Consider the following 12,783-nt stretch of genomic DNA (forward strand, 5'->3'; position numbering starts at 1 on the left):
AAAACTCTTTGGAATCTTTCTTTCTGTAAGAAGTTCCTATAAAAGTAAATTTTTAAGTGACATGCTCAACCATCAGAAGACGTAACCACTTAAACCGAGGTGTTTGGGAACTTAAAATATTTATTAATTTTTGGGCAATCACTGAAGGATTTCAAGGGGGTCACATGTTTACAAATATACTGATCCTGGCGGAATACATAAAGTAACTGATTTACTTAATAGTATCTTTTTAGTGCAGAATATTGTGTCAAGAATTCAAGTGTTTAAAAAAAGAGGAAAATTACAGCAGACATAGCTTCAAAGTGATACCTTCCCAGCTTGTACAAGCCCCAAATCAAAGAGCACTTAGTTAGCTGTGGATATTTTCATGCTTTTCAGGGAGGCAGGTAGGAAGGCAGACTCCTGCTGCTTCTAGAAGCTTTGCTGAGTATGCTGGATAGAAGGGTATTCTGCCCAGCTTGTGATGTGGAAGCAGTCCAAACATTTGTTCTTGTTCATTTGCTTCCCCTCTTTTCACTCAGATTTTGGGGAGCCTGCTATCTTAACCATTTCCTTCTCTTCTTGCAGAAACCCTTCCTCACAGCAATAGTGGCAATGCTAACAGCCATTACTTCACCAATCCCAGTTACCACACACTCACCCAGTGTGCCACGTCCCCTCACGTCAACAACCGGGACAGGATGAGCATTGCAAAGGTGAGAGGAAATGGCTCACATCGCTGAAGGTGGGCAGGGGAACGAGGAAGGAACAAGAAGGTATCTAGGGACTGCGGTTTGCCAGATGCTGTTCTAGGAACTTCATATTTATTTTCCCATTTATTCCTCTAAACAATCCTATAAGTATGCATTAGGATCTCAAGTTTAATGACAAAAAAACCCCTGTGTAATGGGGAATTTAAATCACTTCCAAGCATAGCTCCCCAGCTAGTGAGTGAGGCAGCTGTGATGTGAGTCAAGGTCTCCATGTCTCTACAGTTTGTACTATTTCCATTGCACCTCTTTGGAAAAAAATGTTTCTAATATTGCATGAGGTTCTAAAATAATGTCTCACAGCAGACTCAAGCCTGGGTAAAATTGCCAAGTTTGTCTTTTCTGACCACCTGTCTGCTTGTGCCCTTTCCTGGACACCTGTACTTTTATAACAAATAATAGCAATAATAATATGTATTTATTATATTTAGGTTGAACCACATGAAATTGCATTTTTGTAAGATAAAGATGATCAAATAGGAACAATGTGCCGGGCATTTCTATGTGTCGAGCATTTCTTATCATTTTACAAATAGAAACTCATTTAATCTTCACACCAATTCTGTGAATCAAGGGTGATTATTATTCCCATTTTATAGATGCAGAGAGGTTATAGAGAGGTTAGAGACCCAGGGCTGTCAGACCCCAAGCTGCTCCTGGAGACCACCCAGCTCAGCCCAGGTCTCTTTCACACTGCTCCAAAATCCCAAACATTTCTCCCTCCCATTTGCACCCGGGTTATATTTCCAATCTCCATGGCCTAACTCCAGCTCTCCATTAGAAGAAAACCAAGCTAATTAAATTAATTCGGTTGCAATTAAGTTAATGCAGCTGGATTTTAATTATAGCGCCTCATAGTTAAATAGCACTTCACATTCTCCAGAGACTTTCATATTCATCATTCCATTTGTTCTCATTCACATTCAGGGAGGGAGGCAAGAGTGGATAATCTTATCCTCATGTTTGTAGCTAGGAAAACTGCTTCGAGTCGCTTGTGACTCATATAAGCTCATACAGTGTTTGATGGGAGAGCTCAGACCAAGAATTTGCTTTTCTCAATTCAAAGTTCCATGTGTGAAAACCCAAACAAGGTCTAACTGGTACAGAGTAACAATGTGAAAGGAAGAAGTTGAGGCCGTGGAGGCAACAGTTGGGGCCGATGGACTCCTGCTGCCAACTGGGTCCCACCAGGTGGGAAGCGCTCATCTCTGTGCCTCAGCCCAGCCTCGTGTCAGGAAGTCTTTCATACCTGCTGTGGACTTGCTTTCCCCAGATCAGTGAGACTGAGACGGTGCTGTGTCACAGTGCATTCCCTTTTCACATCTTGTATTGTTTCTATTTTTAATAGTCCAAAAACAATCAGCTGTTTGTGAATCTGAAAAACGTGACTCCTGGAAAGAGAGGCCCAGTGGTGGACTGCACGGGGACGCTGCCCGCAGACTGGAAACATGGTGGCTACCTCAACGAGCTTGGCAAGTCCTCCCAACGCCCGCCCTGACCAAGCGCCTTTATCTTTAGTCACCTCAGATACTCACAGATTCGTGTTTGTGCCAAAGCGATCTATTGACAGCATACACAAACAAACAGAACGATAGACTTATACCTGTCCCAAGTGCCTTATCTGCCTGACATTGATTGGGGTCTACTACATGGCAGGAATGGTAAAATGGGACCAGGATCTCTGCCTGCTTGTAGCTTACATTCTAACCCTACATGTATTAACTTACTTAATTCTCACAAGTACTCTACTAGGTAGGTACTATTATTACCATCATCATCTCCATGTTACAGTTAAGAAGCTGAGTCATAACGAGATTAAGTAATTTGTGCAAAGTCGCAAAGCCCGTTAATGGTAGGGCTGGGATTGGAACCTAGTCAGTGGGAGGCCAGGATGTGTGCGCCTCTTTGTTCTCTTTCAATATGGGGTCCCCATACTGCAGGCCCCTTCCCCTTTTAGGTGAGGAGGTGGTGATAGCAACAGGAATGTAATAAATCACTGGTTCTCAAGCATTTGGGAATCAGGACCCTTTCACAGATTCTTTAAAGGTGGACCCCCAAAGAATTTCTGTTGATATGGATTATATCTATTGATATTTACATACTAAATTATGTATTTACATATTACAAATTAAAACTGAGAACATTTTAAATATTTATTAATTTGTTTTTAATAACAGTAACCGCATTTCACGATAACATAAGATGTATTTGATGAAAGATTACTTCGTTAAAAAAAACAGTGAAAAGAGTGGCCCTGTTTAACACTTTCATAAATCTCTTTAATCTCATCCTTAATAGAGGACAGCTAGATTTTCGTTCTGCTTCTGTGTTCAGTCAGTAGTGACTTCACACTTGGTTTAGCTCCTGGAAAACTCCACCATATACCTGAGAGAGTGAAAAGGGCAAACAGTGTTGTTGTATCATTATGAGAAAAGTTGGATCTCATGATCCTCCTGCAAAGGGGGTAAGTTTCCTGGACCACATGTGAAGAACTGTCTTGATATCCCACTGAGGAGATGGTGCCATTTCCAAGCACGTGCACCTTATTTTCAAGGTGGAGCTTGGTGATATAGTAACTAACGTGTGTGAGGTGCCTTATTCGTAACAAACCTTTTCATGTGTATTTATGTGGTGGTACTGTCACCATAAAACCCAAATAAGCAGCAAATACTTTTAATATAAATATATCCCAAATATATGGGGCTTGAGGTATACGTATACTAAAAATTATATGTTGTTTCTCTGAAATTTAAATTTAACTGGCCTTCCTGTGTTTTTATTTACTAAATCTGGCACCTGCTGGGTGGGCCCTTCCATGAATATTGTTTCATAGAGGAAAAACAACTATGAGGCACAGAGAGGTTAATTCCTGTCCAAGATTTCATGCAGGGAAGGGGGTAAAACTAGGTCTCACTGTTGGTCTTCTGACTGCTCCCCTCTGATCTATCTGTGAACACCATATACATCCAATCATCTAAGCCAGATATGGGAACCAGTCCCTGTGGGCTCTGAAATCTCTTCTTACTATAGAAATGCAAATGTCTAAGCAGGGAAACGAGTACAAATTCTTAACTTTTATGTGCATTCTACACCGTCATTATCAGCAGGATATGTATTTTTGCACACTTACAGTAAAATTATTTATGTAATACACTTATTCACAATATACTTATTTATAATATATGTATTGGTGAAATTATTTAACATTAGGGAGGCTTTTTAAAAGTCTAAATTACATTAATAATTTAGCTCAAACAAGTACATGAATTGCTCTTCAGTTAAATGCCACCAAGCACTCCTGAGGGAAAAGTCCTCTGTGCCACCTTCACCTACTGTAATTTGTTCTGATTCCAGAACACACAGTCACTGGAATGGTCACAAATCTCTGCTTTTTGTCTCAATGAGACCCAAGGGACTGATGGTTGGGAACATAAAATCTTCATTGGAAATGCTGGATCTCCTTGGTTTGTTCCATTCCAAGAGTAATTCTGCATTTAATGTCCCTTTAAAGTTGTTGCACAGAAAAAGTCTTCTCTTAGAAAGAACAGAGTGGGCACTTTATGGATGATGAAGTGTGTAGGCATTTTAAATGGTGGGAAAGTTGTGGTGATGTTGGCTGAAAGAGCCCTGAACTTGACACAAAAGCCCTGAGATCAATTCCTGGTTCTGTTATGTGACACTGGACCAATAACCCTCTCAAGATTGATATGTTCATTTGCAAAATAGGGATAATGATTGTGCCCTGACTCATTGTAGGAATTAGATTAACCTGAGGATTTGAAAGCACCTGTCCAGGGACTGGGACATATGGAAGTTTATGAGGAAACTTACCTGCTCCCTTGTTTAAAACGGCACCCCGATCTTCCAAGACAGTGAAGAGAGAGAATCTGGCAGGAGTGTTGTGTCTCACAGCCCCAACTCTTGTCTCCTAATTTACCATCTACCCCAAGCTGCTCTCTTTAACCCCTTGAAAAGCCTCATTGCACAGCTAATGCCAAGATGTACATTGAACGAGACTTTGGGACAGTTTGGAAATGGCTGTGGGAATTTGGCAAAGAGTAACATAGAGTTCCTTGATAAGGAGCTCTCAGAGGCCACAGCTCTCAGAGGATCCCTTTACAAAGTTGGAGAATCCCCAAGACTACTTCGGGGTCAATAATTTGGTAGAAAAACTCACAGAACTCACCAAAAGCTGTTATACCCATGGTTATAATTTATCACAGCAAAAGGATACAGACTGAAATCAGCCAAGGAAAGCAACAGGGGCAGAGAAAAGGAAAATTCAAAGCAGGAAACTTCCAGTTGTCCCAGTGAAATCATGGAAAATGCTGACTTTTCCTGGTAACAATATGTGACAAGACACATAAAGCGTTGCCAACCAGAGAAGCTCACCTCAGCGTTGGTGTCCAGCCTTTTTATGGGGTTTGGTCACGTAGACTTGGTTGGCTGCCCATGTGGTTGACCTTCAGTCTCCAGCTCATCTGGAGGTTAAGCTGATACCATGTGGCCCCAAACCCCTCCCACAGATCACTTTGTTAGACTATCCAGTGTAGCCCTAGGCCCCCCAGGTAAATAAAAACACTTACTTGCCACGACATTCCAAGGAGACCTCCCAGGAACCCAGGGCAAAGGCCAGACCACTCTTTGGTAAGGTTAATTCCTCACTATATGTTCTTACCCTGCCTTGCTGCATAAGTCAGTGCCTTTCCTACCAGCTGGAAGCTTGGCTACACTTCACAACCCAGACACCCAAGAGAGTGTGCCTGAGAGAGGAAAGTGTTCCCATTTCCTGTCCCACGGGGATTGGTATTAGACACATCTTCTCCCTTTAGTGGGTCCTCCCTCTTTCTCCACAAAAGTGTGCCCCCATAGGACATCACCACTAGAATTTAAGTTTAACATCACTCTAAGAAGCACATGCACAGTGACAGGGATCATTTCTTTACCATTTCTCATCCTTATTTTAATGTCCATCCCAAGTTATGACTTTATTCTGTTGTTAGCCTAATTCCATAAATTCCTTTAAAGGATCATTGAAAAGGCCTTGGAATGCTTACAGCTAGACTGAAGCGGGGGTATAGTGTATGGCACAGTGAGTGTTAACAGTAATTGAAACACCATTCATTGATTTATGTGGCACTTCAGAGTTTACAAAGCCTATGCTCTATTTTATTTAATGATTGCCACAACCCTGTCAGGCTTGGAAGGCAGGTTTTGTTTTCCTCTTTGTAGAGATAAGAACATTGACACTCAGAGAGTTCAGCATCTTGCCGATAGTCATGTGGCTGACAAGTGATGAACTCTAAGTCCTTTCTCTCAGTTTTAGCCCTGGCTGTGTCCTTTCCACTGTACAACCTTGAACCAAGTGTACCGATTCACCTGGGCCTCAGTGTCGACCTGTATTGATCGGCTTTCCCAAAGTCACTGTAAATGAGAAGCAGAATGATATATGCGTATTTTTAATTCTAAGCACCAGGGACATCAGACACAAGTTATCTGGTGTAAAGGTTTGAAAAGCAGCAGTCCTGGTCATTTCCTGCAGTGGGTGCCCAAACAATCTCTCTCCATGACCTTGAAATATTAGATGGGCTGTCTCTTGCTTTCAGTTCTCAGTGGGTATTTTTTTTTCTTCCTTTATTACAGGTGCTTTTGGACTTGACAGAAGTTACATGGGAAAGTCCTTGAAAGGTACGGTGTAAATCTGAGGAATAAATACATTCATTGGAATTACAGTTCTTAAAAATATTTTTATCTCCGAGACTGAGATAATTTGCCAAACGAGCAAGAGGAGAAATGTAGAATTGTTAGTGTGGTTAATTACTCCAACAAACACACAAACACACTTGACCGATATATCAAGAGAGTGGCCATAGATGGATCTAGTTAGAGCATAAATCTGGGAGGACAAAGGTTTCAGTTTGTTGGAGAAACACTCATATTTCCTTCAAAAGAAATATGGCTAATGGGGAGAGAGAACTGTAGGAAAGGAAATAGCAGGGAAAATAGGAAGAGATCAGCGTGATTTCAGGCCCACCGAGGCCTGCTCCTCAGGAGGAGTTTGAGTAATAACTTCATGGAACCAGTACTGAGGTTGTATAAGGAATCCTCACGACACAAATGCCTTTCTCACCATAACAGAACATTCTTATGCGCCTGGGGCCATTAACAGATGGTTTCTTGATTGAAGCCTTTGAGAATCGGAGACTATTAGTAAAATGGAATGGAATTAATTTTATTTGAGTGTGATAATCAAAATGAAATTCAATCCATGATGTTTACATTGGTACTCACCTTAGAGAAGAGCTAACGTTACTTTATAGTCTTTTATGCATTATAGCAATTTTATAGAAAATCATCTCCAAATTAAGTGGAAAACACATGCATATAGCATTATTTTCAGTGTATATAATTTAGAAAACTAGTTACAGAGTAAAACTACCCAAGTAAATTATCGCCAAGAGGAAAAATAACGTTGTTTATCAAACAGCATTTGCATTTTTGCCCCCCATCTCTCTTCCAGACTTGGGAAAGAATCCTGAATATAATTCAAGTAACTGCTCTTTAAGCAGTTCTGAAAACCCATATGCCACTATTAAAGATCCACCTGTACTTATCCCCAAAAGCTCAGAATGTGGTTATGTGGAGATGAAGTCACCAGCTCGGAGAGATTCCCCGTATGCAGAGATCAATAACTCAACTTCAGCCAACAAGAACGTCTATGAAGTTGGTGAGTCCTAACCAGAGGAAGAAGCTCGTATAGGAATTTTTTAAAAACCAATTTTAAAGTCTTTGAGAATGCAACAGCAGTTCATATAAACCTCATTGAAAAAAATAGCTCATGTTTTACATGTAAATTGTGCTTACAGTGATCATATTAATTGGTGTCAAATAAATTATTCAGGGAAAATATTATTTAGAAAATTCAAAGGAAGTTTTCCTTACCTCCTACCTGGTCATCCATCTTTTGTTTTGTAACCATAGTGAATATTTTAGCACACATGTGGAATAGCATATGTATCATATTAGCTGATATGTCACGTTAGCCAAAACAAATGGTTCCAGTAGATTAAACAGGTGGTTCCAATTCCTGGTTGCATTCATTATATTAATATAATGCTTTTAGCAGAATTGAAAACTTTTACTTTTAAATTTGTCTAATATATCAGTAATAGTCTCAGTTGTGAATCTGATACAAATGAATAAGAATTCAATTTAAAATTAGAGTTATTTTGATTGCCCCTTACAAATACCACTGGGAGAAAGTTAAAACGTATCAGACCTATTATTGGCTAGGTTTCTTTCTCTCTATCAATACTTATGATTTGAACTTTTAAAAAATTCTCTACTACTTGTAAATGAAGTGGCTAATTTAACTTTAGTCACTAGTAATTCATTTTATGCTACAAACACATTACTGAAAAGATATATAACTATTTTTAAAGAATTAAGCAGCTTTTTTAAATGAAAGGCTTAGTGAGCTAGATTTATTTTGGAAAGGCCAGTAACAAGTCCCCTTTGAACTGTCCCATAAGCCCACCACTGTAAGACGGGAACCCAGCTGAGAGCCTGAATCCTAACATTGTGAACCTGTGTTTCCATGAATTGAGTTGAACTGCAAAGACTTTAGTCTTCTTACCTATAGAGTAAAGGGTTTGCACTAGATCAGGGGTCGGCAAACTGTGGCTCGCGAGCCACTTGCGGCTTTTTAGGTACATTCTGTCTCAAAAGTTTGCTGACCCCTGGAAGAGCCAATCCTGTCCCTCACAACAATTTAAAAATTATTCGACAGCCATAAATATATTTTTACATAATCACCATTATGTGACTAAGATCCTTGAAAAATTTTATAGATGAAACTATGATAGTTTTATTTTCATTTTCAATTTTACGTCAGAGCCTGTGGCTCGCGAGCCGCAGTTTGCTGACCCCTGGCAGTGCTTCCGTCTCAAAAGTTTGCCGACCCCTGCACTAGATTATCTCCAAGCTTTTTTCAGATAATGATTTATTTTATATCCAGGGTTTCTGTATATTCCCTCGATGTCTTCATCCCAACCACATGGCCATCCTTTTGTTCTGAACACCATTTGTGTGTGTCAGTGGGTCTGCCAACCAGAAAATAGCCACCTCTATGTCATTATAAAAAGATCATTTGTTTTTAAAAAGAGTATTTTCTTATATTTTTATAAAAACTCCTCATATGTTTGATATTTGTAAGAAATGCCATATTCTCCTTATTAAAAAATGTTCATTGATGATAAATTAATGTGTCCCTGGTTGTCACAGAACCTACAGTGAGTGTTGTCCAAGGAATGTTCAGCAACAATGGGCATCTCACTCAGGATCCATACGACCTCCCAAAGAACAGTCACATACCTTGCCATTATGACCTGCTGCCAGTCCGAGACAGTTCATCCTCCCCTAAGCAAGAGGATGGAGGCGGCAGCAGCAGCAGCAGCAGCAGCAGCAGCAGCAGCAGCAGCAGCAGCAGCGAATGACACCAAAGGACCGCTCGGTAGCCACTGGAGCCCTTTCCAGAACTGCAGTCCGGTTCTTCTCCATCCTCCAGTTTGCCACTGATTATGAATGTTAATCTGCATGGTAGGCAATTGCTGATGTAAACCAGAAAGCTCAAAGCTGAGGTTGGCTGAGCATAGGTCCTTTTCTACAGGTGGCTTGGAAGGAGATATCAAAGTGAGTTCCCATTCTTGTTAGTTTTAGGACTGCACCCAGAAAGCATGGCTTACTGTAAAATCTTGGTTACAAGCATGACCTTGCAGATCTCCTTCAGACACGTGGGTTGCAGTGGACATTGGTATTATTGCTTGAAAAGTTAAAATTTAAATATTTTCTTTCTCATGCGCATTGTAGAGCTATACCTAGGATTGTGCAGTTTACCATAAAACTTAGTGTGAATCACTAAACATGTAGAGGAAGAGGAGCATATTATTGAGTCCTGATTGTTTATGTTTTTTTCAGCTGGACTCAGAATTGTCGGGATAATATGAACCCAGGAGGAAACGTTCTGTTGAGTGGCATAACTCGATAGACTTTGAACAAACTCTAGAAGTGGAATAGCAAATTTAAATATGAAAACCTAGACTTTTTTAGAATGAAGAAATGTACCATTAGAATTATTTTAGAAATACTAGAATTATTACAGGAATCCATATGTGCCAGGCAGAGGGGATCTTTCTGTCTGTCTGACCCTTGGCCCACTTTAAATCCATGACATTATTCTGGTCACTGTCCCTATCATACACATTCACGACTTGAGATCCATAACATATCAGTAATTATTTCATAAATATAGAAATGAAATAATTTTATTTTTGACAGACTGGATTGAATGAGTGTATAATGCTTGGAAAAGGCTGTAAATTTTAAGTGTAAGGAGACACTTAAGTTTTGTAAACCATTAGTAATACATGCTGTAATATAGAATTAGCAGAAAGTTTTTATTAATTTTCCCCTAGAAGTGACTGAAATATTTTTGTGCATATTTGAGAAAAGGGCACTTTTCTTTTTATTAATTGTTGATTTAGAGAAACTATGCTTAAGCTGGTCTTTTGCATTGCTAATATGACATGTACCCCATTTTTCTTTAATTTGTATTTTCACTTTTAAGTTGTATATTCTATGTTTTGTAGTGTTTGAATTGTTAATGAAAAAATATTATATGTTCATTGTTTCTTGTATTATTGGCACTTATCTTTTTGCTTGATAAAAGTGAATTGTTGTTTTTTTCTTTTGGAGGGAGGAGATGAAAATATATAAGTTGACTCTATTGAAATTGGTCATTACTAAAATAGAATAGAAACCATAGCTGAATGGCTTATAATTGAAATAGAGAAGATTTGATATTCTAAAATGGAATTCCTTTTGATCTGCGGGCTCTGAGTCTTGGTTAAACCAGGAGTAATGGGAGCGGGAAGCTATCCTTACTGAGCGAGTACCACACACTGATCTCACTAAAGACCTTCATTAGGATTGATCATCCAATCTGAGATGCTTCTGAGAGTGAATGAGGGCATTATTAATAATTATCCTACAGTGGACTTTAATCTAGATTAGGGGTCGGCAAACTTTTGAGATGGAAGAGCCAATCTTGTCCCTCACAACAATTTAAAAATTATTCAAGAGCCATAAAACAAATGAAATCACAATTATGTGAATAATATCCTGTAAAAATTTTATAAATGAAACTATGATAGTTTTATTTTCATTTTCAATTTTACTTCAGAGCCACGTGTGCGTACCCAAAGAGCCGCATGTGGCTTGCGAGCTGCAGTTTGCCAACCCCTGATCTAGACTGTTCTAGGCAAACCAGATGATGCTCATCTTGTGCATACTTATCATGCAATAACATTTTGCACCCCAGGGTAGTTGTCTTATGAGAATGCCCATATGTTGCAAGGAAGCCAGTTTCTCTTTCTTTGACCTACATGAGTGAGCCAAAGCGCTGAAAGGCTGAGAGAGGAAGCAACTTCATAAGAGAAAACGGGTCTTCAATCTTTTAAGGACACCCACTGTGGCGTCCTGTCTCATGCAGCAATGAACAATATGTATTGTGCACCTGTTCTGCCAGTAGTATACATTTCACATTGTCCCTCCCAGTTATCAAGTTGGGATGTCCAGTGATTTCATAGCACACACCTGCACCTGTGATGGTGGTTTGGTCAGGTGGATGATAGAACAAACATCTGAGGGCATTTCTTCCTTGATGGCTGTTTCTTTTTGGGAACCCCGAAGTTGATACAAGGAAATGTGAAACTGCTTGGAACACACCTTAAAACAGTTGATTTATGCCAGCAGTTAATCACACCTGATCCTTGACAATAGAATATAGGCATCTAATTCAGACATTCGTGAGTCAATAGCCACAAAACGTCCTTGCTGGTAAGAAAAACGCAAAGACATTTTTTTCCCTTGTTTTTATAAGGATCATCTCCTCAGAGCTCCATGGTAAGTCTTAGTTTTCCCATCACTCCCCGGAGATATGTAAAAGAAAAAAAATAAATAACAAAAACATCCATTTCTAATCTCATTCCACTACCGGGGGACAAAAAAAAAGGAACAAAGATAAAAGGCAACAGCAACTGAAGGAAAAACCTGGGCAGCAGATGTGAACTCAAAGGAGCACTGCCATCCCTTCCTGAGCATTCTTTCTGACAAATCAATCGCCCAGGACAGCTGCTGTCCTGAACCAAGGGACTCTTACTTATCAGGGTTCACTCAGGACCTTTCAAACATCAGAACACACATAGCATTTTGGATAGTGTAAAACTACATGTTCTATCTGTCTAGTTGAGAAGTGAAAATTTTAGATATGGTAAAGAGAGATACTTTTGTCAGAATGAGAATTAAAGACAAAAGGCCCTGACAATTTCCCCCCCTTGAAATGACAATCTTTTGGAACTTTTTCAGATACATTTGATGGTGATGTCATTCTTCATACTTAGTGAATCTATTCTCATGATCTTTGAACCCATATTAATTTAGGACCCTAAACATAATTTCTTCCCTGCGTCCTGTAGAGGTCAAAGATGTGAATGAGCTAGGTAATACCTGGGTAAAGCGATTCGTGCAGGAATATCAGCAAAACTTAGTCTTTCCTTAGAGGTTTATGTATCAGATTTTTTTTTTTTTTTTTAGTTTTTATGGGGGATTTGGGGGAGGGAACAGCATTGGGGAATCGGGGAAGGGGAACAGACAAGTTGCTGTTCTTTTGTTCTTCAGTCTAGTTGTGGAGGACGTCGCTTCACTGGCCCATGTTGGTATTATCATTGTGCTCTTCCCGGGTGAGGCAGTCGCTTGCCAGCCATTGGACTCACGGCGGCTCATGGCTGCTCGCACCGGCTGCCGGCCACTCTGGTAGCTCACAGCAGCCCACTGCAGCAAGGGCTGCAGCCTATGCCATAGCCGGCGACTCACGGCAGCCCAGCTCCAGGTCGAGCTGTTGTTCAGCATCTTAGCTGTAGAAGGCGCAGCATCACTGGCCCTCACATGTGGGATCTGAACCAGGGCCCTGCTGCTC

At 40.0% G+C, this 12,783-nt stretch overlaps 1 protein-coding gene across 1 annotated transcript in view; it reads left to right on the forward strand.

The window, feature by feature from the left end:
• MEGF10 (multiple EGF like domains 10) overlaps nt 1-10,545 on the forward strand; it is a 182,886-nt gene extending 172,341 nt beyond the window's left edge. The window contains exons 20-24 of the mRNA XM_019635311.1: nt 568-695; nt 2,098-2,221; nt 6,393-6,437; nt 7,270-7,476; nt 9,033-10,545. Of these exons, the coding sequence (XP_019490856.1) occupies nt 568-695; nt 2,098-2,221; nt 6,393-6,437; nt 7,270-7,476; nt 9,033-9,244 (716 nt within the window). The 3' untranslated portion in view covers nt 9,245-10,545. The remainder of the gene's footprint in view (nt 1-567; nt 696-2,097; nt 2,222-6,392; nt 6,438-7,269; nt 7,477-9,032) is intronic.
• Nucleotides 10,546-12,783: the final 2,238 nt, after the last annotated feature.

This window comes from Hipposideros armiger, unplaced genomic scaffold, assembly GCF_001890085.2.
Source record: "Hipposideros armiger isolate ML-2016 unplaced genomic scaffold, ASM189008v1 scaffold_21, whole genome shotgun sequence".
Taxonomy (NCBI): Eukaryota; Metazoa; Chordata; class Mammalia; order Chiroptera; family Hipposideridae; genus Hipposideros; species Hipposideros armiger.